This window comes from Ixodes scapularis, unplaced genomic scaffold (genome assembly GCF_016920785.2).
Source record: "Ixodes scapularis isolate PalLabHiFi unplaced genomic scaffold, ASM1692078v2 PGA_scaffold9__187_contigs__length_104089568, whole genome shotgun sequence".
In the NCBI taxonomy this organism is placed as follows: Eukaryota; Metazoa; Arthropoda; class Arachnida; order Ixodida; family Ixodidae; genus Ixodes; species Ixodes scapularis.
This window is the reverse complement of record NW_024609884.1, coordinates 34682465-34709858: the sequence shown is the minus strand read 5'-3', so window position 1 is coordinate 34709858 and position 27394 is coordinate 34682465. Positions and strand designations below refer to the sequence as shown.

The window sequence follows — 27394 nt, the reverse complement described above, 5'->3', positions numbered from 1 at the left end:
TTTTATACAGATATGTCTTTATTCGCTAGAGGAGTACCCAACCGACAAACAATGACACATTCATAAAAAATAAAAAAAAATCTTCGCGAGATTTATACACGCGCACACAAGACACACGATGTCAGACTATGTTGTTACAGAGCAATAATGGATACACTGGCATTCGGGAATGACATTTTAACAAAAGCCTTTGCAACGAGCGCGATCCTTTTCCCTGGCCACTAAACAAACGAAAAAGGCAAAGGCGACATTAAAAGTTTGCTTAAACGATGAAAACAGATATACAGTTACCTCGCGACTCCTAACTACGCAAATTTATTCTTCAATCGTTTTCTTTGTTCTCTCTCTTTTGCTGGTTTTCACGGTGTAAACTCGAAAACCAACGGAGAGAGCGTAGGCGGTTGTGATGTTTTCTGGGCATATGTACAAGTTGGTGGGTTTTGCACGTTGGAGGTGACGATCAACGCTCCATCATCCTCGCCCCGGCCTCCGCGTCTTCCCTCGACGAGCCGCGCAGGTCATACAACTGAAAGAGAAGCAGCCATTGTTCGTTTGCATCAGCGGAGCTATAGTATATGACTCTCGGGTGTCACTTGCTACAACGACAGCAAGTGAGCTCGCATTGTTCCTTAACGTGTTGTCGAGGGTCCGATTGCCGTCTTTGTAGCGAAACAAATGACACACATATTAAAAATATAAGGAAGGATGAAGCTTATCATGGTTTCGTGCGCCATTCGGAAATAGTATAATTAGCTGAGCGAAAGACACAAGCGACTTGCATAGTTTGTACGAGTATGTCATGGACGCACATTTACGATAATAGTTTGTCATTTTCAATTGGGTCAGGTGCCAATATATTTCGCTGCTGTGCCAGCGTCGAACATTTCCTCCTGTACTCATGTGTAATTTAAGCGTACTCGTAACCTATGTTAAGCTAAGATCTTAGCGCTAACACGACTTACACCTTGTTAATTGTCTTTCACGAGGCACGCAGGATCTAATTCGTTTAATTGATATTGCTTATCAACGCGCATGGTAAAACGTTATGAGTCTTTTACATGAAAATACTTTTAATCAAATCATTAAAAAATTCAGGTGCCCATTACGAGGATATATTGATCATTGTACGTTAATCTATCTCGACAGACATTATATGGGGAATAACCGTCCATAATCAGTTGCCTAAGCAAACTACCATTATTAATTTTTTTTAGAAATAGGTTTTATAAGCCATGTTGCAATCGCCGTTTTGAGGGCGGAAATTATTAGGGGCTAATACCCTTGTTTTATGGGCACATCAAAGGCCTTCAGCATAGCGACTCCTTGAAGAATCGGAGAACTACAGTGCACGCCGATCGGCAGGCGAGAAGTTGAGATCGCGAGCTGACTTGCCGATTCCTTGAAGGGGCTCTTTCTGAAGACCTTTTAGCTGCCCGTGAAACAGGGGTATAAAATAATACCTCGGCATTACGGGAACTTAAAAGACCTTCAGAACAAATTCCTTGAAAGAATCGGCGAATCAGCTCGCAATCTCGACTCTGCGTGTGCCCATTAGCGAGCACTGATTAGCCGATTCTCGAAAGGAGTTCGTACTGAAGGCGTTTTATGTGCCCGTTAAACAAGGGTACAAACCAATTTACACAATTTGCGAAAGGGCGATGGGGTTTGATGTAAAGATTCAAAATTATGTGCTTTATGTCGTCTTATTCTGAAAGAAGATGCAGGAGCAGATGCAAGTGCGTAAAAGAGTGGCTTACACGCGACGGATACCGCGTCTTTAACTTTGTAGCATACCGATGGTAGAGCCGCAGAGAGCAAGCTGTCAATATAACGACAGTTTGCCCGCCATGGGCACGTTGCTCTTCAAGGCATCGTTGTGAGAAGGGCTTGCATCGTTGTGTTCGCATTTAGTTTTGCAATTGGTCGACCCATACCCGAGAACTGATTCATGTGTATCTCAGAACTTTTACAAATTTGTTTAAATAGTTATTGACTAAAAGATCTCCGCCTTCAAAAGGGCAGTTGCAAATGATCCATAAAAACATAATTAAACATTACTTCTCACAGCTTATTCAATTAGCCAGCCGATAGTGACGGTTATCTCCCCACAGTGTCCCTCGGCTCCGTAAACACACCGTGAAAACGTTATTGACGTTATTCACGTAACAAGCACGTCATTGAAAAAAACGTATCGGCTTAAAAATAACAATCACCCTTATACTGGCACATTAAACTGGCCCTACAAAGCACGTTCCTACACGTCTTGAAGTCATTTGGCTAGGCTGCGATTGCCGCCAACATTGTGCATACAGGGAAAGTTCTGCGAGAGGAGATTGGGATATTGGGCTTCGTGTACTTTTGGACATCGGGAATGGGTGAGGTTTCTAATAACAATACTACGAAGGAAAGCATTAAGACGGCATCCCTCCCGGTAGCTCTGTGACAAGGCGCGCAAGCCCCCCCCCCCCGCCCCCCCCCCCCCCCTCTCTCTCTCTCTCTCTCTCTCTCTCTCTCTCTCCCCCCCCCCCCCCTCCGGCCACCCAACCTTTGTTTCTGTCCCCCTAACTGCTGTCTATGCTTGACGCACTGTAAGAAACAACGCTGTTTTATTTCCCCAAGGATGAACGACCACTGTGCAACTGTTTATTTGTAAAACTTCGCTCTACTTCCCACCTTTTAATCTCTCTCTCTCTCCTTCTCCCCTTCCCCTCTCTCTTTTATCTCTCTCTCTCTCTCTTTGTTTCTTTTTCACGTTAGTCAGGTTTCTGCCATTCGGCACGCAGTAGCGAGAAACACCGATGGCAGAACGCGGAATAGTACTTTTGCGGATCGGTAATATTGTCACGAATGACAAGGTGACAAAACAACAAAATAACTGAGAAAACTGAAACGTTTAATGGGGCGAACTTGTGCACAGGAATAAAAGGCAAAAGAAAATAACAACAGAGCGTCGCGGGCGTCGAAAGCGGCGGAGCAGCAGGATCGAACGCTGAGGCGAAACTGAATCCGCTCGCCTTGCGGAATCCCTATGTACCCTCGTGGGTTTCTGGATCGTTCGGCGTAGAAGGTTCGGCGCGTAGAACATTCTAACCTCGAATCAGCAAGACGGTTCTCGAATTCACCAGAACATCAAATTACACTGTCAACAAAAATGTGTTGCCACGGCCAGGTATCGAACCCTAGCCTTCTGCGTGGGAGGCAAGCGCGATAACCGTTGGGCCACGCACGCGCTGCCTACTTGGCCAGCTGCGCGCGCGGTAATATAAACAAACAAGTAACGAAAATTAGATGTATTATTGGGAATTACATGGTTTGAGTCATGGCACATCACACTCATCAATCGTTATAATTAAAACTATTTGCTGAGCATAAGCGTCCGAAAGGCTCAAGCAAGACTGCATGATTTGTTTTCCGCACTGCTGCAGCCGCGTCGGTGGCTCCGAACCAAAATGCCGGTCTATGAAAGTCCCACCCCGCACGTGGGCTTAATTAAACCCCCGCCGAGATGCCCGCCATTTGACGGAGTCTTCTTTCAATCTTGATTGCGCGTTAAAAGTTTCTATGCGGTCTAAATGCTCTTTCCATAATTTGACGTGCCAGTTCTGTTCTTTTTTTTTTTCCTTCACGCTACTGCACTTTTCTTTACCCTTTACCTTTGTGTCCCCTGTGAACGTCCTTAAACGGTACGCATTGCCATCAATCTCTTGTGGTTGGATGCATCTATGCAGAACAGGTGCCACTAATTGCCTATTTCTTCATAGCGAGGTAAAGTAAACACCAATTTATTATGCCAATTACTGCAAAAAAACAATACCATAAACTAGAGTTTTTAGTCATTCGAGAGCCTCCTGAGTTCAACATGATACTATCGTCGCATCCCCGCATATACACAGCAGGCTGTTTACAGACAAGTTCTCGCTTGCCCACACCAGGTGAGGGGCACTGCGTGTGCACAGAAACCAGATTTGCGTGAAAAAAAGGATCTACGCATGCGCCCCACCGACAGCAGCGCCACCACAATAGCGTGACGTCACCACCGCGCATTGGTGTATACGGTCCCTCTGAACGAGAGAGAAAAGTTGTCGACGTCTTGGAGCGGTCGCCTCCAGCTTCCCACCAGCGTCGCACATCGGAAGCAGCAGGGAAAGAGGGTGAGAAAACGACGAGGGTGAGAAAACGACGAGGACAGGGGGAACACCTGGGTCTCCTCCGCAGAACCGGGACTGTGGCCGCGGAAAGGAATATTTAAACCAATACCTGAGGCGCTCAGTACGTGCTCACTTTGACATCTTTGGGATTCTGGCTGCTGTCGTAGTCGCGCGCGTGGGCCTGTGAATAGCCAGATTCTTCGTCTCGGTAGTTGGAGTAGTAGCCGAAGGCCATGAACACGCAGCCTCCGATAAGCAGAAAACCGCCCAGGCAGAGCATCAGCGGGCCCAGCACTCTCCGCAGGTCGGCGCCGCGGTACCTGCGATGACGCGCGCAGTCCCTGGGTCGATGTGCGGGCCTATACGACCACACGGGCCACAACGTTTTCAACGTACGCTACTCTGCATCCCCCCCCCCCCCCCCTTCCTCGACCGAGGGGACATGGCGTAGCTTGGCCGATTATCTCGCTTTGGTCGGGCTACAATATTTTGCATTTACTAGCGTGTTGGCTGAAATCTACAGAAAATGAAAGCTTACAACATACATGGACGAAGACGAAAAAAACATATGCTTTTAACTTCCAACAATTTTTATATCATAGTACCATAACTCCGCTCCACACAACCCGCCTTGGTCCTCAGTAGGGAGGGTCCAAGACAGTTTGTGAATTGTGTGGAGTCCGGAGACTTTGCAGTTGAGTTGACCATACACTATAGTGCTCATCACGCAGGCACGTAGCCAGGATTTTGTTTCGGGGGGGGGGGGGGGGGGGGGGCTGGGTTCCATGGTTCCCCCCCCCCCCCTCCCTGCTGGCTACGTGCCTGTCATCATATACGAAACAGGTCATCATTCTTCAACTGTATCAGGGAATGCGAAGGTAAATTCAAAAACTGAGCATATACATGGCTTTCATGCATGGCCAGTATTAAATTTACGTTTCCTTGATGATACTCAAAAAAAGCGGAATAAATAAATTTTTATTAGTTTCATTTGGAACATGCTCATGACTAGATAGCATTAAAATCGCACACTGATAAGCGCCAAACTGCAACGCAACTTAAAATCCTTCATTGACCGCCCAGTCTGGAAAGTGGTATTTGCTTTAAGAAGCTGTAACGACGGGAAATGTAGGGCCTAAATAGCTGTGGAAAAAATTCATGTAAAAGGTTTTTGAGCATATTATAGCTTTCCCAATTTCGTAGAGCTCATTGATTTCCATGAAATTAATGCAAATGCAAGATTGGTATCAAGTGAAGATAACAGGAGCTCCGTAAGTTAGGAATTATAGTGCGAAACAATATTGTTGACGTTACTATCCCCCATTTTATACTTACATAATGCGGATGCATTTTATCCATATTGCTACGTATAACAATGCGTGCGAGACAGAAAGAGAGATGAAGGAGAGGGGGCGTCAAAGGAGCCAGGAGGTGCTGGGAGATCGCACGGAGGTGTGCCGCTCACCTGTCGTAGTTCTCATCGGCCGTTGGTGGCCGCACTTCGGTGTACACGATGCCCGTGACAACAGCTCCAGAGATAAGCAGGAGGAGGCCCACGCCGACCAGGCACATGGTGCACAGCGTCACCGCAGTCATGTTGCCGACGCGGAACGCCCGGAACTCGGAGTGCGTCATCTGCAATTCAGAGTCCACCATTCGATTCTACATTTACTCGCAAAATCCTTCACTCGCCCCAACGGCGGTCAGGGCAGAATAATTGAAAACCTTAAAACTTTAGGCAAATGTTCATATCGAAGAAAATTTCCGGTTGCAAAATAGCAACAAGCACGAACATACGCGCACATCAACATTCACCCAAGGTGATCCGTAAAACGTTCACTCCCGATTTGAAGATTTCGGGCATTGTGACAACTGTCAAATAAATTTTCAGCAGATTTGCTCGCGAAAATTGATCGCAACCTAGTTACCTCAATTCCAAATATTTCACGCCAGGTGATCTGTTAAGAAAGCGCGAGTGGCTGTTACTTGTGATCTCCGTCTCTGTTAAGGTCGGCCATTTTTATGGTTACGACTTTTACCGCCATGCCCCACGTTTCTCGGGACGAATGTTAGACAATACTTGCTTATGCAAGTTATCATATACTAGCCAAGCGACTGACGACTTTTATATTCGAAGAATGCACAGATGACGCTTGACGACTCCGACATGTCAGTTTCTGTAACCCATCAGTGAACACAGTTTTCACTTCTAAAAGATGCCAACTGAACGTAGAAAGATACACGAAGAGAGGGAGAAAAAGAGGTCAAACACACTGCAGGGTCGCTAAACTCGTCAACAAAAATATTCTTTGTGTTATGACATAGTGGGGGGAGGAGCCGAAAGATTGCTGCGAAGTTTTCTTTTCTCACAAACCCGCAGATGCGTCTGTCTTCGTGACGTTTTTCGTTAAGGGGACGAAAAATCCCTACGCCTCCCTAGGCACCGAACAAGAGCAGCACTAGAGAGCGCGCGGAGACGACCGTGGCTCATACGTGTGACGTCACAACAAAGATTATCAGCTGCGACCGTCATGTTTGATGGTCTCTGAAAAGCACGATGGATGCTTGGGAATTGCATTTTAAAATCAACACCGTCGAAGTTGATAGCCTGGTATCGTTCTTATTTCCGCCGATAAAGCAGAATTTACTAAAAAGCGTCCCTGCCGTTCTTTTGATTTATCTCGGCCTTTCGAATCTGGCCAAAGTGTAGCCCGACGTGGCTAGGTCACAACCAGCCGACTACCGTTGTCCACTTTCGGGCGAATTTCGCCTCCGGGCAGTTGTCTCTTCATCGGCGGGATAAAATCATTTTATGGTAGACATTCGAAGATCACTCAGTTTGGGATTAAGTATGTTTATCAACGGAAATAAGGAAATAAAAGTAATGTCAGGTTGTCAATATTGGCGGTGATGCTTCAAGAACGCAAGGACACTAAACTTGACATCATCGATTTGAACACGCACCATCAAATTTGTCGTTCACAACTGATAATCCTGACTCCATCGTCAAAGGTATCAACTATAAAATGACGTCCCTGAACGCGCCCGCACACTATATACGTGCCCTGGCACGAGTCTTTCGCTTGAAAGTCTGTCATGGCCACTCTTCAGTTCATGGAACGCGAGCCGTTTTAATTCCAGAATCTCTTGAACCGTTATTTCGAAAATTGCAGGCTGTGCTGTTCCTCGTCATTGCTCATTGGAACTCCTCTAAGCAGGGTCGTCGAAACAGGAGGATGGGGAGGGGGGGGGGATTTAGCCCCCCCCCCCCCCCATTCCTCCAGTTGCGTCGAAAGAGGGGGCAAGGGGCATAAGGGTGGAAGGGGGGGGGGGGGGTATCGCCCCATCCCCGAACCACCATAGCATTTCAGAGAGTTATAATAAAATATTAGGGGAAAGGAATATCCCCTTCTTCACCACCATCACCTCCTCTCTCTCTCCCTCCCGAACAATTTCTACGGCCCTTCTTGAGACTCCTATTTGTTTGTGCGTGTGTGTGTGTGTGTGTGTGTGTGTGTGTGTGTGTGTGTGTGTGTGTTGGTCGTACCTTAATTCTTTCTTTAGAGCGCAGCTCTTCGGCGCCCATTTCCGGGTTTCGCGGCGTGGGCGTCGCCGTGGGCGTCGCCGTCGGCGTAACCGGCCCGCTAAATTTAGCGCGAAATTGACGTCACATGACCCCCAACACCAGTTCAATTCCCAGCTACGTGACTTCAACGCCAATTCGCTTCTCCGCTAGATCGTCATGTGATGTCCTTTTCCCTGCTAAATTTAGCGGAGAAACTGAATGGGAGGAGGAGGGGAGGAGAGGAAGAGGGGAGGAGGAGGGGCATACCTCTCCTCCCTGAGGGGGTAACGGATTTGGGCGGCGGAGAAAAGCTCACCGGAGAAGAGCTCACCGGAGAAAAGCTCACCGGAGAAAAGCTCACCGGAGAAAAGCTCACCGCAAAACCGGCAGATGCGGAGAAAAGCTCACCGATTTTTTTTTAACTATGTCCTCTTTCTTGTAATATTCTTGAAGGTCATTGGGCATATTTGCTAATTCCTCAGAAATTAGTAATCATTCATTTTGTATATTAATGAAGCCGCAAAAATGATATCAGAACATTGTACACCGGTAAAACAGACAACAATTTATTGACAACTGAGGGTGCGCCGTCGGTAGCTCTGTCAAATAAAGAGGTTTGTTTTTTGTGAGCTAATATGAATAGCGGTGTGTGAACCGTTTCAGCTCCAAACATTCTGTAGTGCCTAATAGTTAAGTAGGTATTTGTTGATGCAGTCAGTGTCGGCTACGTTGTTTTCTTTCTGTTAATTTCACTAAGAAAACTTTAGTTGCGAGAACAGCTTCGTCCTATCGCGTTTGTTGTCTTTCACTCGGTCGTCGTCGTTTGAGCGGTTTTCATGTATAACGTTCACCAACTCGCCCTATTCGCTACTTTACAGAAGACTATTTCTTATATAGGTCACGAGTAACAACGGTGCCAATGTGCAGCTCTGAAAGTCATGAGTGGCTCACCTTAGAAGGGCACTATCACACAAAGGCAACGTGCGGAAACACCAGCACGAACGGCTAGAAAACGTGCATGTCCGTGGAACAAAGAAGCCTTGATATCCTACTAACTGTTTTATCCTGTTTTCAAAGGTTAATAAAAACTTCAAAGAGAATTTCAGGCACCGCGTTGTTGCGCATGCACTTTCGGATTTTCGGTGTTTACAGTTTTCATTTTTAGGTTTTAGAGGGACTTAAGTTTTCGAACTCTTTCATGTCACTCAAGTTCATAAAATTTTCAGTTAGGCTTTAGTTGCCTAGAGAGTAAGCCGAAGAAAACACTGGCCCGCCATTATTAATTTGGGAGAAATATACTTAATAAGCTTGGCATATAATACAAAAAAGGACATTTTCTTTTTGAGAAACCTGACTAACTTTAGTGATAATAAATTGATATATGTTACGCATGATCCAACAGCCTCCATAAAAAATCAGAAAAAAAAAATCGGTGAGCTTTTCTCCGCATCCGCCGGTTTTGCGGTGAGCTTTTCTCCGGTCAGCTTATCTCCGGTGAGCTTTTCTCCGGTGAGCTTTTCTCCGGTGAGCGTTTCTCCGGTGAGCTTTTCTCCGGGATTCAACGGATTTGGCCGGGGCCCCGGGTTTTATTGGCGACGATGGAAGGACGGAAGAGAAAAGGATTACAGTGACAAAGAGACGACTAGAAGAGTGGTGGAAATTATCTAGGGAAAATTAAATGATGTACAACTAACTAGCACAGCTGGGGACAGGGAGGACAGAGAAAAATTGGAACTCCCTCCCGCGTGGCTCCTGCCCAAAATCTCAACCCTGTTTCCCAGTGGGTCCGGTGCTGGGGTAACACCGACAAGGTTCACCAGAGGAAAATTGGCGACTCCCTCGCCGGGGGGAAGAGGCAGGGGGGTGATTTTTTTATTTTTTTGCCCAATGCCCCGAAGGTCATCCTGGTGATATCCTACACTGCTTGGTGACAGTTAGAGGGAGAAAAATTGGTCTTAAAAGGGGCGGGAGGAATCACGTTTTTGTCTTTTTAGACATAGGCTAGGTGGCGCAAGCTACCGCCCGTTACAAAGGGTATAGCCATTAACATCCATCCATTCATCCGTATGGAAGAGTTGCCTATTGTTGCGCTGGAAATGCTGCGCTGGAAGTGCACTTCTCAAAGCCAGAAGCACGGTTTAGCTCGCGCTTGTAGCTTTGGCTGCAGTCTCAGCTCAAGGGTAATGAAGATAAACATCTTCCTTTGCACCCATTAGTTCCGAGATAAGAAAATTCCTCCTGGTCGGCTGTCTTATCATTATATTTGTCTTTCCATATTCAAGAGGTACAAATTAGGACGACATAGAAAATAATGATAAGACGCGATGAGGAGGAAAATTCGTATCTCGGAACTAATGGGTTTGGGAGAAGAGGTTTATCTTCATTAAACGTCCATAGGCCAACAACAATAGACAACTCTTCCATAGGTTAACAGCTACAACAACAACACGGTTGCTAGTTCATCAGTGTGCTTGTCCTTTCCCCTCTCTTACTCTTTCTCTCTCTCTTTGTGTATCTTCCTACGTTCAGCTGGCATCTTTCAGAAGCATGCATCTCAGCTACAACCAGAGACAGTTTTCGCTCCAACAAATTGCCATACCAAGTTAACGGTTAGTATCTCAGATATAATAGTCACCATAACCATGTGAATTTATGGCTCTATTAACGTAGCATTGTGTTTGTGGAAAATATCTTATTACGGTTATAATTTTCTCGGTTAAGGTTACTCTCAGCTTCACAACAGAGTGGCTAGCCCAGCTACCATTTATTCTGGGCAGCCTATAAACTCGCAACATCACTAAATAGAGGGTATTCACTGGACGCCATATTTGAGGGCTATGTTTCGAGCGCATACTCAGAACGAGCTCACATTAATAGGCTGTTAAGACCGGCAGTCTTGATGTTGCGGAATGCACGTTGCAAAAGAACTGTGTGAGCCCGCCGTCAGCACGCGCTCAGCAGTCGAGCACACAGCTACGACCGCCAGTGAATACTTTCTATGAAAACAACCCGATACCAGTCGAGAAGCGATGAACGACTTACTATAGTCCCAATCCGTATCTCTTACGGCTATAGTGAAACCATAACTCAGTAGACTGGTGCCCATCTATACAGACGAGATGACGTTCGATCAAAGACAAAAGATTGATAGGATAACTTGGAAAGTATTTTGTGAGGCTGGTACAACAGTCATTAGTTTCAGGCTTTCCTGAGCTTATGCATAACTTCTCTTTAGTCGTGTACTGGAGCTCGGTTCCATAACTTATAGAATTTTGCAACATTAGAGGTGCAGGATATGTTTCGCCCTGAAGACACAGCGACGCTCCATGCCAAATGTACCGAGACGCGAACACACGCGGCGATGTACCCCATTTGGTGACTCGGCTTTTCCCAACGAACGGTGAAAGTGACACGATGGATCACATTTATTGATTCATTTATTATTTTGTCTTAAGACCGACGAGGGGCATATCAAATAGAGGTTGTGGACAAATATTAGAGCATAAAAACACTCCCAGTACCAACGTAGAGTGAGGCTGTATCATCAGTTTTGACACATCTCGAACAGCAAGGGAAATCAGATGTTACACATTCGTACTACCATCATGTAAAATGCAGTGACTGAAGTTCAATACTGTTGGCGATGTAACGCACTGCAGTGGCGTGTGCAGAATAATGTTAATGTACTTCATATAATTGCTTTTGTATAAATAAGAAGAACCTCAAGGTGGATTCCCGGTTCTTCGGATATTTTGGCGTATTATTTTGACGGATCGTGGGACAAAATGTGTATCAAAATCCAACAACCTGTTTGGTGTTTATAATTATTTTATCTCTGGTATGCATGCCCCCATATGAATAGTATAACCGATCACGCTAACGCAGTCTTTCTGAGAACACATTATTGAAAAGGTTCAAGCAATCAAGTGAAGCTGAATTCATTTATGTTCTAAAAGCTCCACTTCCGTTTGCCCTTGTGCAGCGCCTTTTGCTTATTTACATTACTTTTTTTACTACCAACGTATACGGTATTTTTAGGCCTATATTTCGTGGACTGTGTATGTTTAAAAGTTAAACTTTTTACACGGTGTGGGGGCAATATAGACCTTTTCATTTCAATAGTTGCCTGACCGGCGGGTAGAGGGCGCTGGCGCACTCGGCGCCATTAGGTTGCTTCAATTCGGTTTCAACGTGCACGCGAAGGTGATGCTGTTTCATGCCACTTTCGATGAATTTTGCGATACGAATTTCTTTCTTGTAGCACACAGCGAATGAAACAATAGTATTGAGCCACTTGGCAAACCACGAAGTGGTTTCGAGCCTAATTTGCGATCTTTTCTTACTAACACTATATGCGTCTGATTCCATCCATCATTAATTTCGGCCCGGTTCGGCGGTGAAACTATAGTGCGTTGATGCACAGTGAAAAGTACCGTTGTCCACGGTCGTACTCGCGGACACTAATTTCAAGAAGAAAAAAAAAATAAAGAGCAGGACAAGCTCCCCCTGCAGGTGCGCTCGTTGCCTGCAGCCGTGCCTTGTCTGTGCGTGGACCGAGCGGTACGGAAGGTAGATAGCTCGCGCTCGAGTCAGATATTGAGCTGATCATCTTATATTGCATCAGTACTTAGTGAAAAATCAGGTCGACAACATGATTAACAATCTGCTGAATCATCAAGAACAGATGAACTGACAAGTTTACTGTTCGATGTTTGGTTTCCGTACACCAAACTTTTCTAACTTCGAGACTGGAAACGTTTTTTATAATAACTAGGAAAGTTTAATATAATCGCGTAGATAATATAAAAAAGTGATATTGTCTCGGCCTGTTCTATTTAAACAAATTAAGTGCTGGAGAAATATTTTGATAGACCAGCCTAGGCTGACTAGAAAATTTCTTTGCCTAAAGTACTCATTTACAGCATTTCAAAATATTGGCCTTATTAAATAAACTTTTTGTTATATGGACATTTGCTTACGACGTTCTCAAGGTATGAGAATAGCAAGATAAGTGAATGCCAGATTTCAAATAAAGTCTGATATTCATCTTCCGTAAAATTTGCCGAATGAAATTGAAGAGCGCAAAAGAAATGATCTCCGATAAGTTAGGGTGAAGTCGAACGCCAGGCACCACCCAATGAACCTGTGTAGAAAGCTGTTCACTGATTTGAAACGATGCGCTTTGCACATTTGGACGCCGCCATGTACTGAAAGTAACTCCCTATTCGAAGTCGACAACCGGCTGCACTCGGGTGATTTTCATACAGAAGGATTCTTTTCGGCGTCACATTTTGTGAATCATAGGCACTGTCAAGCTGTCTGTGACAGTTTCTTACGCGGGGAGTCAAAATATCTGTGTTAAAATAGATTAATTGAAACTGCATGATTATATTATAAAATGAATTAAGCAACTGAAAGACTATGGACATGGGACCAAGCACGATATACAATTCCGTGGAATTCACAAATAAACCGATAAAGCGAATGCTTATATCACACACGCGATTAAGAACGTAAAACAGATATAGGTGTGATATTGCGAACAAACAAGTTGCCTAATGTTAAGGTACCATTATTCCTAGCATAAAAAAATAATTCGAACTAAACGTTTCTTGCCACGTCTTGTCCACAAGTTCCCTAGTATTATCAAGAGAAACTGCTCTCGATCTGTTGTAACTACAAAACACCATGCTTACAGGAAAAACACGTGGCTAATTTCGCCGAGTGTTTTTGTTTCCTTCCTTGCAACCCATGCGCACTCATATATGTAATTACATTGGGCTTCCTATTCCAAATGTTCCGCCCTTATTAGTAACCAGACCTCAGTTCTCATAAGTTATTGGTATTTGAACCCTCGAGGCTTTCTTCGAGACAGATATGTATTCAACGTACGGAAGTGCTAACGCTGATTCCTGTTCCTATAAAACCTTTTCACACGTATTCCGCACGCCGACGGTAAAAAATATTCAAAACGTGTTACAAAATCAACTACAGAAGTTGCGCGCATAATGGTGTAATGCAATTGCATGGTAAGTATAAGTATCGGACAACACTTTACGAAGTAAGGCAAGAGACGCGGTAAAACACGACGAAAAACACGGATTTAACGCATCCGCCAAGGCGCGGACGGGAGAGCGGAGCAACAAGTTGAAGCAACCTAATGGCGGCAGCATCACGTGATTCCAAGATGGCAGCGCCCATGCGGCGGAGGGTGAAAAGGTCTATACAGAGCCGGCTTGCTAAAATCTGTGTCTTAAAGGGCCCCTTTAAAGAAATGAAAACATGTTTTTAAACAATTTAATTGGAACACGCCTAACAAAAAAAAAAAAAAAAAAAGATTTACGCGAAAAAAAAAATTTTAGAGCAATATTGACGATGAGAGACGCGATTTAGTCGGCAGTCACCTCCTTTCCACTTGTTTTCTCTCACGGCATTTCGGGCGCGTGGAGGAGAGGTGGAACGGCTTCGCGTTCACGTTGAGGTGGAGAGAGTGCATGACCATTCCGTGACGTTCTCGACTTTGCGTGCAGAATTTAAAATAAATCTCTCGCCGTAATAGTGCTCTAAAAAAAGTTGTTTTTTTTCGCATAATATTTATTTTTTGACTCCAGACCCGCAGGTGTTGCGTTGACGTCAGAACGTCAGATTTCTGATCGGCTCTGATTGAAGGATAGTGGGTAGACCTCAAGGGCAAGCTGCCTTGAGGTCTACCCACTATCCTTCATTCAGAACCAATCAGAGCGCCTTGAGGTCTACCCACCATCCTTCCACTCGGAGCCAATGAGAGCTTGGCGTTCAGACGTCTCTACAACCCTGCAATAGAAGCAGACGAACGTGTGCTCCGCATGGCAAGAGCGGAGTATGCGCATGAAGTCGAATCTCAAGAGCCGGAGCTCCCCAGACTTGGCAGGCGTTCTTTCACATAGCCTAAGCTAAGACGCCGATTCTAGCGAGCCGGTTCAAATTTGTTATTATCAGACACTTGTCAAAGCGTAATGCGCCTATGTTTTTGTTTCCTTTTTTTTTTTTTTACCTGCAGACTAGGCACCGGGTGCGGAATATGCACCGGGCAGTGTTGTAGGCGTTACCGAAAAAAAAGTTACAAAATACATTACTCTTTACCTGCAAATGAAAGGAACGCGTTACGGACCTACGTTACCTCAAAATAAAAGGAATGCGCGTTACATTTAGCTTTACCGATTAAAAGTAACGCACCTTACTTTTGCGTTACTGTTTATTTCTTAATTAAAACGTTATAACGTGGAAGTCTTTTGCATGAGGAAAAGAAAGCCAAAATTTAGAAGGTATGTGGGATGAGTGCAAGAATTAATATAATTTGACGCCTAGAAACAGGAGGAAAATCGGTGTAATTTATTCCTAAGTTTTGGGACGATCAACGAGTAACGTAACTACGTTACCCATTACCGAAAAAGTAGCATGTTACAAGCAACGTGTTACGTGTTAAATGTTACAAGTAATACGTGTAACGGCGTTACAAGTAACACCGTTACTTGTAACGGGTTACCACCAACGCTGGCACCGGGTGCGGACTACCTAAGGAAAAAAATGTTTCTTTTCAACCGAAATTTGCTTCTGCGGACTATACGTCGAGTACAAAGTAGAATGCTGAAAAAGAAAAACCGCCGATTTTATGATAGTTACCTAAACGCCAATTTGTGCGGAATTAAAAGTGATAGCCCCAGTAATAATTAATAGGCTGCTTTTCAAGTTAAACGGGCGTCGTCCACTGTACAAAAAGAAACTTTGACGTTTGCTACGGCTTTGACAGCTGATATTGTGATCATTCATTTGAGCGTCAGCATATATATGCTGACGCTCAATATATATATATATATATATATATATATATATATATATATATATATATATATATATATATATATATATATCTCTGTGTGTGTGTGTGTGTGTTGTGTAAGGTTGTCCTAATCAAATTCAACTATTTAAAATAAGCAAGACACGCCAAGAGCAAATGCAGGAGCTTTCCCTTCGTGTGTCCGAATCTCGTGTTCCACGAGAAGTGACGGGAAACATGAAACGACTTTTCGACCTGGGCGGACTGAGTCCGCCTAATGAAACCCCGCACGCCATTAAATGCAGAATTTGCCTCGCTCTCGCTTTCTTTTACGCACATTTTTAGCGCCAGGATCGAAGAAAATCGAGCGGCGCCTGCGTTCCCGACCCTGCATTTATGTCGATGTCGCGCGATTTGCGGTCGTCAGCTCAGAACACATCAAGATTGTTCCCTGCCGGAGCTCGACAACCCCACGACGGTCAAGCGGGTACGTTCAGCTGACGTTGATGGACATCTCGCGTTTTCAGGCACTCTCATGTGTGTTGCACTGAGCGTGGTTATCGTGCACCTGACTCGGAGACCTTGAAATTCCGACATAGAGCGCACTTCGAGTGCATATTCCTTTTCTGCATCCCTCGTGTCAAGGGGGCCATAGAACTGGTCGCTCAGATAGACGCGGAATTGCACGAGTTAGATTATAGAAGCAACCTTCGGGACCCTACAATCGGTTGCTGATGGTGCGAAATCTAAAAACGGAAACAGAAAGATCAATTTAAACTTGCAAAATAAAGCGTGTTTGTAGGGATTGGTTTACGGCTCTTTTTCAGTTACCTCTCCAAAAAGGTTAAACGTAGTCATGTAAACGTTAAAAAAAAGAAAAGAAAAGAAAAAAAGATTGCGGTTACAAATTGAAAATTACAAGGCATAATAGATGCATAATAGATGGCGAAGTTCTTGCAGATATTTACGAACGTGCCAGAGATGTCTACAAAAAGCGCCATCAACTTCGCAACTCCTGTGCCCGACACTCAGTCACGCGTGCACTGCGACCCTTTCGGATGCATTGCTCCTTTAACGCAGATTTTGCCTTTTTTTTTATGGGATTCCGAGATAAACGTTCATCCTCCCGATATAGGCATCCTCTGACAAGTATAGCTCTGCCTGTAGCGGTACTTCGTCGGCCGCCTAATCGAAGATATTTACCGGAGAGGCTTGACACAATAAAGAACAAATTTGCAAGCTCGCCAAACTTAACAGTCACCGTTCAATCGGTCAACACGGTCTTCCAGCGGTCAAATTGACCGGACATCTTTAGCCATGGGGTATCGGTGAAATTGCATTCAGTCGAGATTAGGGGACTATCCTCACTTTTGTTTACTCCCGGATAAATGGATGGTAATGGCCATACCCTTTGTAACGGGCGGTAGCTTGCGCCACCTAACCCGAGTCTAAAAAGACTAACATATGATTCCTCCCGCCTTTCTAATACCAATTTTCTCCCCCTAACTATCACCAGTCAGTGTGGGATATCACCAGGACGACCTTCGGGGGATCGGGCAAAAAAAAAACTAAAAACATCCCCCCCTTCCCCTCCCCTCCCCTCCCCTCCCCTCCCCTCCCCTCCCTCCCCCCCTTCCCCTCCCCTCCCCTCCCCTCCCCTCCCTCCCTCCCTCCCCTCCCCTCCCCTCCCCTCCCCTCCCCTCCCCCCCCCCCGGCGAGGGCGTCAATTTTCCTCTTTTTCCCGTTACGTCAAGGAGTATTGTTGCCCGGCGAGGCGCAGAACTAAAGTAAAATCAATTAGTTAGAGAAAATTTTCTATACCCCAATCTTTAAAACTGAATGGGGTATCGTTCAAAATTTTAACTATTCCCCATTCTCAGTGTCTTTATGTTTCGTAGCAACGGATGTTATATTTATTATATTGTATACGCAGGTAACCCGATGGAAACCGTTACTCAGACCTGACATTTCAAGCCCGAGAATGTGTTACAAAAAATTTATGGCAAATTGCTCGGCAATTTTGTTGGATACATGAAGCGTTCCAGCATCACCAACGTTTAGCGAGAGCTGCACCTCGTGGCTGCACCGATATGAAATCGGTGTCACGTAATGTAAATTTCCCGCTATATTTGGCGGGAAGCTGAATTGGTGTATAGGTCGCGTGACACCAGGCCACGTTACGTCAATTTATCCGCTAAATTTAGCGGGGAAACTGAATTTGTGTGTAGGTCACGTGACGTAGATTTTCCCGCTAAATCTAGCGGGGAAACTGAGTTAGTGTATAGGTTACGTGACACGATACCATGTGACGTCATTTTTTTCCGATAAATTTAGCGGGGGAACTAAATTGGTGTTCAGGTCACGTGACGTCCCTTTTCCCCCTAAATCTAGCGGGGCAGCTTAATCCCGCTTCACAAAATCCGGAACTAGCCAAAAGTCGTTTCACGTAATAAGGAAAAGCATGTCTTATGTTTTCTCTTATTCCACCACCTGTCACGGGTTCCAATGTCAGTATAGCTTTGGTTGCGAATTCACCATTTACAAATAAGAGCAGCCCAAGGGCTCCAATGAAAAAACCTACAGGGTAGCAGCCTAGTTCCTAACAAGCTGGAGTCTCAATTAACAACGTAGATCTGTTAGATATTACTACCGCTCGGTAGTAAGAATTAGCGGAGCTCTGAACGTCTGGCTGTGTATCCTGTATATCCATAATCTCGTCACACACATGTTAATGCCAAGGAATGTTTTCGAACCAAAAGTTAGGGTGCAAACTAGCTGGGGGAAAACGAAGGACGACACAACACACAAAGTCTCACAAAGTGTGTTGTGTCGTCCTTCGTTTTTCCTCAGTCTCGGGGTTTTGTCTCAAATAATGTTTTCACATGTTTTCTCATATTACTGCTGTTCGGACTGCGTAGCTCTTTTAGTGGTCTTAATGGACTCACAGGTCCTGAATTGATATAGTAGAGAGGAGTGTTTTAATGCTGTTTGCGTCTTTGTTAGCCGGACGTGTTATTTACTTTGGTTGCCAGAGTAACAGTCCTCTTGGAATGGTGCGCGCCAGTCATGCACAGACAAACTCCTTTTGACGGATTTCTGGGAAGAGTGAACACTTCGGTCACTTTCTTTAGTTCCGCTTTGTGCCTATCTTATGATCACACGCTTGTGTATAAACAGTGTTACTGTATGCACATAAATGCAGCCCCCCCCCCCCCACACACACACCTACATACACCTTCCCCAAAACGCAATACTTAAAGGGGTCATGAAATGATTTTCCTACTTCTTGTTCATTAGCTTTAATTCTCAACTCAAATGCGAATCGTGAAATCACGTGGTCGTGACATTCTTTGGTACCCGTGCGATGACTCTTAGCACCAGTGCGATGACCATGCTTTTTATGCACACCATAGAACTTGTCATTCCCCAGTGACGATAAGTGCCGTCAGGGCACTCATCGGCCACGAACACGAATCCGAATATTCGGCGGCGGATTTATTGTTGACGAGCGCATACGTCGGAGTGACGCAGTTCTCGTGTCCAATGCGTGAGCTGGGCTCGGCTGACGTCAGGTTGGCACCGCTGACGCGCTTTGGGAACCGCGGATGTATCATGTTGAAAAGGCGGAGAGCTTTCGAAGGCAAGAAGGTACAAAATAGTCCGCTATATTTTCAAATGTTCGTACCGAAAAGCTGGCTTTTGACTTTCTACACTCTTTCTTTTGGCCAATTAAACGATATGCGATTAGTAAAGTCCCAATTTAAAATAATTTATCCCATCCTAAAATTCGTTTCATGGCCCCTTTAAGTTTTGAGAGGAGCATAGCGTAAACACCACAATCCCAGTTCCCTATTTAAAATCGTTCCTCGAAAATTTCCTACCAGTAAAGGAACGTATTAAAAACAATATCCCCCACACAGATAGTTCAGACTAATGCCTCCTGTACAGGAGGCGTTGTTCAAACTAAGGTGAAGGTGTAGTTGCGATGTTACGAAAGAAGTCTTCGTTTTCTCCCGTAAGTTGAAAAGTGGTGGTGCCAGTGTGCAAATAGCCCCCAACCATTTCCAGCTCTGAAGCACAACGCGGTTTTGGCAGTATTTGCGCAATCAAATATACACTCTATCTTCTGGAAATGTCCACTTATAGCACTATGAGCCTTAATTATCTCTTATGATAAAAGAATGACAAGTAAAAAAACGAGGAAATATACGTGAGCCGGAAGTGTGCCGGGACTACCCAGTAGATGGCGCCACTGAGTTTGTTGCTAAACAAAAAAGGGCGAATACGTGCTATCCCCCCTCCCCCCCTAAAAAAAAAATGTTGGCGTTGGGTAACAGAGTTGCCGGATACATGAGCCCCAAATACATACAATCCATACATCAGCCACACTTGCGCTCTTTCTTTTGTTGTAGCCATGTTAAGGAAGCACCGAACCGAGGGGTGCGGTATAAACGGCGATTGGCCGTCGCGCTGACCATCGATCAACCTATCGATTCAGCGTACACTTCATCCATGCAAGGAGAAGTGGGCTCACCTTTCAATCTCCCCACGACCAGACCGCTTCTGCCAGATTATTTTCCGAGTAGCGTACGTCGGACGAAGATGGAGGCGCTCTGTCCGGTGCAATCGGGCGAGGACGTGTCCGCGTCTGCGTACGGAGGAGAAGAATCCGGGCGTGGGCCTCGAGAACAACGCGCGCTGATAAGCAACCAACCGTTCTTCCGGTTGCCTGCCGCCTACTATATCGCCCGAGATTCCAAAGTGTGTGCTTCAGCCAGGCCCTTTGGGAGGTTGCTACGGACTCCGAACTACGGCCATCATGGATTCTTTTCTAGACGGAGCGCCTTGTCTGAAATTCTAACAACCCACAGACGGGCTAATATATTGTGCGTTTTGTTTAGAAGCGCGGGAGGTTAGTCAGCCCCAATGGGTGCTGGCTGCCTCCACTGTAGACGGGAAATGTAGCCAGTAGAGTACTACTGCTATGCTGGGGTCGTGCATCACGCAGGAATGATACACGACCGCACGCCGGCACAATGCTCGTCATGATCGAAACGGACAGAAGTGGGAATTAAGCAAAAAAAAAAAAAAAAGTGGATAAACAAAGTTTGTGCACTAGAATTTTGACGTCATCACAGTGAGGTCGAGTGAAGACACTGATTGGACACGAGAGCTGCGTCAGCGTTCGGCTGGGCCTCGTGTCCAATCAAATGCGTCGAATTACGCTCGGCATCCGGCTCGGGTCCAATCGCTGATTTGGCACCATCCAACTGCGATTACGTTTCATGGAGGAAGAGGAGGATGTTCGCAGTCCTTGACTATCTAGGTGGTGTTGATTAAGCCCAGGAACCTGGGTTCTGCAACGCAGGCTGCAGCTCCATGTGCTCCGAGCTGTGTTGCGTTAACACACAGGTCTATGCGGAGAGCACGTTCGTCTGCCTTTTCCTTCGCAGGAGTTGTGTGGACGTCAGAACGCCTAGCTCTGATTGGCTCTAATTGAAGGAGAGTGGGTAGACCTCAAAGCAAGCTGCCTTGAGGTCTACCCACTATTCTTCAAGCACAGCCAATCAGGGCTACGCGTTCTGACGCCAACACAACCTCTGCAAAAGAAGCAGACGAGTTTGCGCTCCGCATACTTTTGCACAACTTTCTGTGGCTATGCTAAACACTGGATTAATCTAGATATGAACGCTCGTCCTCTCGAATCGTGCGCTTAACATATAATTTGCAGAATTCTCAAGTTTGAGAGTTATTAATAGTGGGCGCTTGAATGAAGTGAGCGCTTCCGCGGTATTTAACGGTACGGTATGAGGCAACCTTTGTTTTTGGAAGAAAACGTTTTTGTCTTCTTTTCTTTTTTTCTATAATAGGTTTCGTGTAAAGGGAAAGCGCGAATTCACGACAAAAATTGATATTTGATCCCTCAGTCATTGAAACATTCTCATAAACCTACTTTAATTGAACGAGGTTGTTTTATTTGGAGCTTAATACACTTGTGTTCACGCAATGAATTCTCGCTGAATAAGAAAATACTTTTGGCTACAATTATCTAAAACTGGTGCCATTTGGTAGCAAACAGTCACAAAAACAAAGTCAATGAGGTCATTTTTTTCTTCGTTTTTTCTACAATACGGTGCGTGTAAACACGCCAAGGCTAATTCATCGACATAATCGAACAATCAAGAGCGGCAAAACACACGCCGGGGTACGAGGCTCTTGACGTATACACACGTTTAAAGACAAACGTTAGCCAAAAAAATGACGGCCTCTCCACGTGGTGAATGATGTTGATTGGGACGAAGCTCTGGTGGTGCTGATGATGCTGATTTTATTGTTCATAGGTAGTGCTGATGGTGCTGATTTTTTTTTTTTTTATTGCTCATAGGTAGTGCTGAGTTCCGGGTTGCCGTTTGGAGTTTATTATTACTGCTTTATGGTCGGTGAAATGCAAAGCCAGTGGTTCTTCTAGCGGATGAGCTTGGATCCGCTAGAAGCCGTGGGAACGCATCTCCACCGCTTAAGTCAACGGTCCATGTCAGAAAGAGAATGTGTGGTACGGAACGTGGTTATATACGCATTTGAGCATTTGACCGCAGCGCCCTCTCGTCTATAAACGTCGAGCCAATGCATGCAAAGTTTAACGCGATTATATACGCATTTGACCGCAGCGGCCTCTCCTGTATAGACGTTGAGCGGCTACATGCAACGTTTCATCCATGACACGCCATGACTCTTGAGTTCCTACCACATCTCAGAGCCCCCTACTCGTCCCGCAGTCGTGGCCGAGTGGTTAAGGCGATCGACTAGACATCCATTGGGGTCTCCCCGCACAGGTTCGAATCCTGTCGACTGCGCAAACATTTTTTTCTTTTTATGTGAGCACGGACGCCGTCAGGACGAACGGACGGACGGACAAGGCTAGACCCTAGGGAGCTTCGCCCCTAAAAGATGTTAGAGTAGGAACATCGAATACCGGCAAGGTACATACATACGAAAGAAATCGCCCTTGTTATGGCCCTAGCCTATAATCGTAGATGTATTATAAATAAATGAGTAAACAGGTCATGCGGGAACATGTTTCCATGTGGCAAGCAAACAAGCAACACTGTTCGCCAGCATAACAAAATCAGCTTTTTCCAGAACAACCTTCGCAAACGCGGATCTTCTGCCAGTCGGTTAGACTCAAGCCCAAGAAAGGTTCCCCACGATGTGTGTGTGGCATGGCTGCGCGACACTGCTTGTCGTTTGTCGCTCCAGTGGGACTAGGCCATTATAGCTGAATTTTAATAACGTCGCTCCGAACTTTAGTAAACAGGACGAATGAAGTATGCAACGCATGACTGATTTATGCGCACATTACGCTGAGTGTATAATACGCTGATGCGTGACGAGATAAAGCAGGCATTTCCCGCCACCGTCGGGGAAAAGGATTGTGTTTATTTGAAGAATGAACGGGTGGGGTCGCGTTTCCTTTTTCATCCTTTTTCCCCCTCCTTTTTTTTTCTTCTTTTTTGTTTCCTCCGTCGCGCGTCACGCGCCATGGAAGTGAACGATGGCTGGAGTTAGTAGGCCAGTGGTGCAATTAATTATTTAATCATCCGACGTAAAGGGCCGTGTGCTCTTTTTTTTCTGTTTTTTTTTTTTGTTTTTTTTGCCTGACTGTTTGGATTAGCTAGCCCCCCACACCCTCCTCCTCCTACGGGTCCCGTTTTACAGCCTTTGTTTTAGTTACATCCGAAAAAGGTGACTTCATCAGTCTTACGATGTTTCATTAACACCTATACTCTAATTAATACAAGTTAAAACTAAGCTTGACAGAAACGTTGTAAAGCATATAGCTGCACATAATACGTCTCGAAAAACAAACAAACAAACAAACAAACAAACAAACAAACAAACAAACAAACAAACAAACAAAAAAACAAAAGACTTCCTTGAAGGCAGTCGTCCATAAATCCGCTTCACAGAAAGGAACGTGCGTTCCCTCATTTTTAACAGCATATAGCTTTATAAACGTAGAAAACCAAGTAAAAACGCCGAAATAGTCGAACTTGTCTTTTTTTTGTACGATTTTCTTATTTGTAGATAGGAGTCGGCGGGAGGAAATGTTTCACACAAAGCAGCACTTCCTCGCGAGACGGTTGACGAAGTATTTGTGCACTTAAATTTTATTTAAAGAAACAAGCACAGCGCGAAAATATATTCGGCGTACCTTTGCGTTGTACTCGTGCATAGAAAGAGCCACGAGGAAGAGATAGCAACAACGAAGCGTATTGCAGCCTCCAGTAATGGCGGCTTTTTGTGACTCAAATGCAGATTCATCGAGTGGATAGAAAAAATAACAAAATACCAGACATGTAGACACGTGCTTAAGGTATCTGCGAGTCGTTCACACCACTCAAGAAATAACTTAATCTTCGGAAACCGACAAGCCATACACATCCACAATTTCATATCGTACACCGATATGGAATTGTGGACTACGCCAAAAGTTCAGATATGGCTAATTCTTTTTTTTTTTTCGACAGATTTCTGAATGGTTTGTGGCAGATAAAGGTAGTGCAGGTAAAACAGACGATGTTTACCGTTACACGTGCGAAAAAACACACTGCATTTACCTTCTCGGAAATGGAGTAAATTCGACCTGCGTCGTTAAAGGTACATGACAGTACCACGTGTTCCACCCGTGATTCCAGTCGGTTGCCGACAACGCATCATGGTACGCAAATAACTTCCACTCGATTAGAAGTTCAGTTCTCTCTGCAAGGGGGTGGCGAATCACATCGGCTACACGTAATTCACGGAAAAGTTGTAGCACTTAGTCAGCGGACGCACGACTATCAGGGTGTGGTAAGGGAGCGACTTAAATATATGGCGCCTACCACTGGCGTTGGAAACCAAAGTGAGAAATGGAGTTGTCCGTAACGGTACTCTTCATTTGTTTCTTCTTTTTTTTTCTTTTTTACGTGTTATCGTGTACGATGTGAGTAACACCAGCACTCCACGTTCATTTGGCGGATCCCTACACCCGTTTTTCAAGGGCTCGAACGAAATTTACGTGGTGCAAGTTCGTCTGCTCCTGGCGCACCTCGTGCCTTTGTTTACCCCCGACCTTAACCACTGACGGCGCGAGGTTGGCTGCCTCGTCAGCGCACGTTCTCTATACCTTCTCTGTGTGCGCCTTGATTGGATTTCCTCTCTTCACGTTTCGATGCGCCAAAGACGTGTTTTAGAACACTTTTCGCCGTATACGGCACAACGAAAGATAATGCAGCTTACCGAGACCGTGGGCGTAGCAAAGGGCCATATCGAGTGTTGCGGCTCCTATTGGCAGGGAGTACACGTATTTAAAGTCGCCTTAAATTGTCGGCGGTTTTGTTTCTTTTTTCTTTTTTCATTCTTGCTACGTCACTGGACATCCGACACCCGCAAGAATGCAAATCGCTCAACCACTCATGGCTTCCATGGACGCAACAGTTATGTAAACAAACATACATCCTCAGAAAAAGAAAAAAAAAAAGTCATAATTTACAGACATCGACGGGTGGCAAATCTTGCTGCACAATTCGATCGCCTTACCAGCAACAAGCAAAAGCTAGATTGCGTCTCAGGCCTAGTGGACTGGCAGCCACCATCTAGCACCCAATCAACTCGAAGAAGAAAAAAAACAAAACTACACTGTCTGCGTAAGGAGAGAAACATATTCTTTTTTTCCTCTTTTATCCTATATTATGGCGCCAGCAGTATACCTTATACCAAAGGTAGGCTGTTGGCAAAGAAGCGTTTCAGTTTCAACAGCGCCCCAGGAATGTCGCCCTTACTTACGTTGTCTTCGAGTCGGGGAACTTGCTGGCTGGGCGGGAGGAAGTGGCGACTCGGCGTTGTCTGCTAGCTGTGACGAGCCAGGCTTCGCCGAGCGAGCGGTTAAGGTCCAAAGTTTCTCTGCCTCGCCGCGATAACGGCAGGATTCAACGGTCCTCTGGGAGCGTACACAAGTTTGTTGGAGTGCCTCATGAGCTCAGCCCGGGGAGGAAAATATGTATTCTTTTTTTCTTTTCTTGTTAGATTTTTTTTTTCTCGTTTCGTAGCCTCGTAACTGCTATCTGAGCGTTGCTATGGCGCCGGCGGTTTCGTTACGGTGCTTCGACCTCAGCCCTACGTTTGCTGCAATTCGACGTCTGGATCCCTCCCCCCTCTCCTTTTTAGAAGATTGGCTGCGGATTCCAGGTTTCTTAGTCAGCGGATCAATAAAATTCCACCCGAGAGCACGCGGGTAAGATTGAACAGACTTCAACTTTACCGGCATTCTTATGTACTACTCCACTCGGTGTTCTGCCGGCGGTAGTGTTCTGGGAAGTTGCAATAATAAAAATAATAATAAGAAGAAGAAGTAGAAGAATAACAATAATAAGAATAGGAATAATAATAATAACAACACCAATAATAATACTAATAAAATATTTTCATTTATTTATTTATTTTAATTCCCTCTGGGCCCACAGGTCATTACAGAGGGGAAAGGCATACAAAATCTCAATGAGAAAATTAGCACAATAAGAATAACTTAAGCGATTTTCAATTTTGTTAGAAAATAATTAGTCCTGCGTGTTAGCAAAGTTGGTTAGAATTAAAGCATCTTTAAAAAGTTCAATTGACGGTATGCCTACCAGAGGTGCTGGAAGGCGGTTCCAATTAGATGACGTTCTTGGGATGAAGGACTCGATGTATGCTGACGTTTGACAGTGAGGTATGCCGACTTTGAAATGATGATCAACTCGATCGTGCAAAGATGTACGAGCGGTTAAGGAATAATTTACTTTTTAGTGAAGCGTTAGAATGGTAAATTTTGTAGAAAAGGCATAAACGAGATATTCCACAATATAAGGAAAGGAGAGGAAGATGGCTTTCATAGACGAGACACTCGGGGTGCGATGATAGTTAAAACATATATAACGCGCGCCGCGATTCGAGGTTTACTCACCAGTGCCATGTGGCCGGGGTCCCAGAATGATGCTGCATATTCTAGCTTTGATCGAATGTAAATGTTTTTGTTTCAGCAGTAACGCGAGTGATTCAGTGCTTGCAGAGATGGTGCTGAGGCTACTTGGGTAGCGATTGCAGGACTGATGTACTATTCCCGGGTGATCTCGGAGGCTTCCGAATGTGGAAGAAGAGGTTCTTAGAAAATAAACAAATGTTCATATTATAAGTCTGCGAGAAGAAGAAAACAATATAAAGGCATGATGTGATGCTAGCGCTGCAGCGTCGGCCATACTCCTTTACGCACTGATATAATGCTTCAAAATTTCAACTCGGTGGTTGAGACACAAAATACATGGCATATATACCAGTGTTGTACACGTTCCTTAAAAAAAAAAAAAAAGAATCGAAAGCTCAATTTTCGTTCCTTCTGATTTTTGGAACGCGTTCCCGTTACAAGTTCCATCAGTGAGAAAGAAACTCGTTCCCGTTACAGTTTAAAAATGTAACGTATCGTCACATATAGGTTACATTCGTATTTTTCTGATTACCATATTTAGTTAGATCAAGCAAAGTTTTCTTTTTTTAATCTATCCTATCAAATGGCAACATACGAATTTGAATGCCGTGATGAAAGGGCACCAGGCAGGCACGTATCCCGGGGGGGCTCATGGGGTTCGCCCCTACCCCCCCCCCCCCCCCGAAATATTTCCTTTAGCTGGGGCCTCCTCTAACCCCTCCCCCTAATACAGCATGTTGTCAAAAACGCACCCCCCCCCCCCCCCCCCCAAATCAAAATCCTGGCTACGTGCGGAAGCAGGGTTGTATTTGTCGACAATTCACCTTTAAAAATCTCAGCTTCTAACCATATTTTGTGCTGGGCGA

General features: G+C 45.0%; 1 protein-coding gene across 2 annotated transcripts; it reads right to left on the bottom strand.

The window, feature by feature from the left end:
- LOC115316503 lies at positions 1-25692 on the bottom strand. Of its 2 annotated transcripts, XM_029975872.4 has the most exons (5): positions 25355-25692; positions 20064-20177; positions 5614-5783; positions 4282-4468; positions 1-526 (listed from the first exon to the last, which is right to left on the bottom strand). In XM_029975872.4, exons 3-5 carry the CDS (start codon positions 5781-5783, stop codon positions 461-463), a joined length of 423 nt encoding a protein of 140 aa, XP_029831732.1. In that variant the 5' UTR covers positions 20064-20177; positions 25355-25692; the 3' UTR covers positions 1-460. The 2 variants fall into 2 exon arrangements, with proteins under 2 accessions (XP_029831732.1, XP_029831737.1); XM_029975877.3 differs by lacking the exon at positions 20064-20177 and having other exon boundaries at positions 25355-25683.
- Positions 25693-27394: the final 1702 nt, after the last annotated feature.